Source organism: Peromyscus californicus, unplaced genomic scaffold (assembly GCF_007827085.1).
Source record: "Peromyscus californicus insignis strain IS unplaced genomic scaffold, ASM782708v3 Scaffold_10__1_contigs__length_136768540, whole genome shotgun sequence".
NCBI classification, from domain to species: Eukaryota; Metazoa; Chordata; class Mammalia; order Rodentia; family Cricetidae; genus Peromyscus; species Peromyscus californicus.
Genome location: NW_026294391.1, coordinates 118,501,460 through 118,503,338, shown reverse-complemented (window position 1 = coordinate 118,503,338; position 1,879 = coordinate 118,501,460). Strand labels below are relative to the sequence as shown.

At 43.9% G+C, this 1,879-nt stretch overlaps 1 protein-coding gene across 1 annotated transcript; it reads right to left on the bottom strand.

Annotated features, from left to right (window-relative positions):
- Nucleotides 1–216: 216 nt before the first annotated feature.
- LOC128116040 (putative MAGE domain-containing protein MAGEA13P) lies at nucleotides 217–1,566 on the bottom strand. The gene has a single exon (XM_052747330.1). The coding sequence runs from the start codon at nucleotides 1,524–1,526 to the stop codon at nucleotides 549–551; it is 978 nt and encodes a 325-aa protein (XP_052603290.1). The 5' UTR covers nucleotides 1,527–1,566; the 3' UTR covers nucleotides 217–548.
- Nucleotides 1,567–1,879: the final 313 nt, after the last annotated feature.

Below are 1,879 nucleotides of genomic sequence, written 5' to 3'. Positions count from 1 at the left end.
GTTTTTCACATTATTTCACCATCTTCTTCACTCATCTTTGAACTTCCACTGATATCAAAATGCCTTCCAAAGAATAGACTGTTTGCTGGGAAAAAGAGGCAGTACACTTAATTAAGTTTTAATTTCTCATGTATTCTTGACTAAACCAAGTAAACAAGGTTCATATCTTTAGTTTTACAAAACAGACTAAAAGGACACAGGAATACTAGTATTAACCATTTTTTACATCTTTCTTGTACTTATTAATTCTACTTTAGTAATGGAGTCTTTCACATGTCTAAGAAAAATTCAGATGCAATGCTATTTGATCTTCCGCTAGGTCTCAAAGCTAAGTATGTTCTCAACTTCCTTTTCACAACATCAAAATTCTTATTCTGAAACAAATAGCAACAAATGAGCAATACAACTAATACATCTAGACTCTGAAGCTAATAAACCCTTTAAAAGAGAAACAGATGAAACAGTACAAAAAGGAAAAAGAACCTTAAGTCTCTTCTGCTTGAAGATGTGATTGCTATCTTTAAATAGTGTGAAGAACCAGCCTGAATTTACTCAGGGCAGGAGAAGCTGCTGGGCTTGTCCCCAGAACCTGAATTGTCTGGGGTAGTTGGAACGGCTACGGAGGCAAGTAAAGCCCGGGCTCTCTCCTCTTCATCTTTCAGAGCATCCTTATACAAAGCTGTGAAGGAAGTGGGGCTACTCCCAGCAACCTTGGAGAAAAACTGCAGGACTTTCATCTTGCTGGTTTCAGCATGGGCCCTTGGGCCCCAGAGGAACTCATAGCATACAGGATCACTGCCAGGTACCAGCTGGTATTCCAGGTACTTCTCTGAAACCAAATCTTCAGTGATGAACTTTCTGGGATTTCCGCAGATGAAATCATGCTGGTCAGGGTACACACCAACCACATTCAGCACCTCCCAGATCTTCTTCTCAGAGGCCCGGTTGCCCTCCATGAAGATCACACCAAGAATAAGCACCAGGAGGCCTGTCTTGGGTATGCCCTCGTCATCGCTCATTCGCCCATCGTAGGTGAGGTCAAGAATTTTAAGGAGCTCGTAGGAGTGGTTGAGAGCATCCACTTCCTTTACTTCAATGCCAAAAACCACTTCCATGCATTCACAGGCATGCTTGAAGATCAATGCATAGTAGTTCTTGTACTCTTTGACAACATTCTTCAGAATTTCTGCTTCTGTGACAGGCTCCTTTGTTGTATACTTGAAACTCAGAAACTTCACCAACTCTGTCACCTTCTTCCGTAGCTTAGTGTTGAGCAAGACCTTGGAGTATAGGTAGGCCTTTGAGGTGCTTTGACCTCCCTCTGCTTGAGCGCCAGAACCTTCATTTGCTTTGCTTGGCAGAGTGGCTTGGATGGGAGCAGAGGATGAACAGGTTTCCTGGGAAACCTCAGCAGCAGGTACCTCATCTGGGGCTCCCACCTCCTTAGCTACAGGCACCTCCTCCCTGAGCTGGCCCTCCTCTTCTTGGGCCTCAAGGCCTTGCTCATGCTTCTGCCTGTGGGACATTATAACGTGTTTTGTAGGTAACTGGCAGGAGGAAGTTGACAGCGAGTGGCCTGGGGGTGAGAGAAAGAATGTGAGGATTTTGTAACCTGTCAGTAGTGACAAAGACTTTTCAATATTTATCTTAGGTAGTTCTTTTGGGTCTCATGAGCCTGCCTCCTACGAACTCTTTTCTACTCTATGGTCTCTGGATAGAACTCAGTTTAATAACTATGTCATTTGTTCCTGGAGCCTCCATAGGAGCAATTCAGGGGAGGGGCTCAAGTCACAGACCACAAGCACAGACTTGGGTCCTATTCCTAGTGCTAACTGCTGTATAGAAGTAGACTTTGTTAGGTCCACACAGTTATAGAATG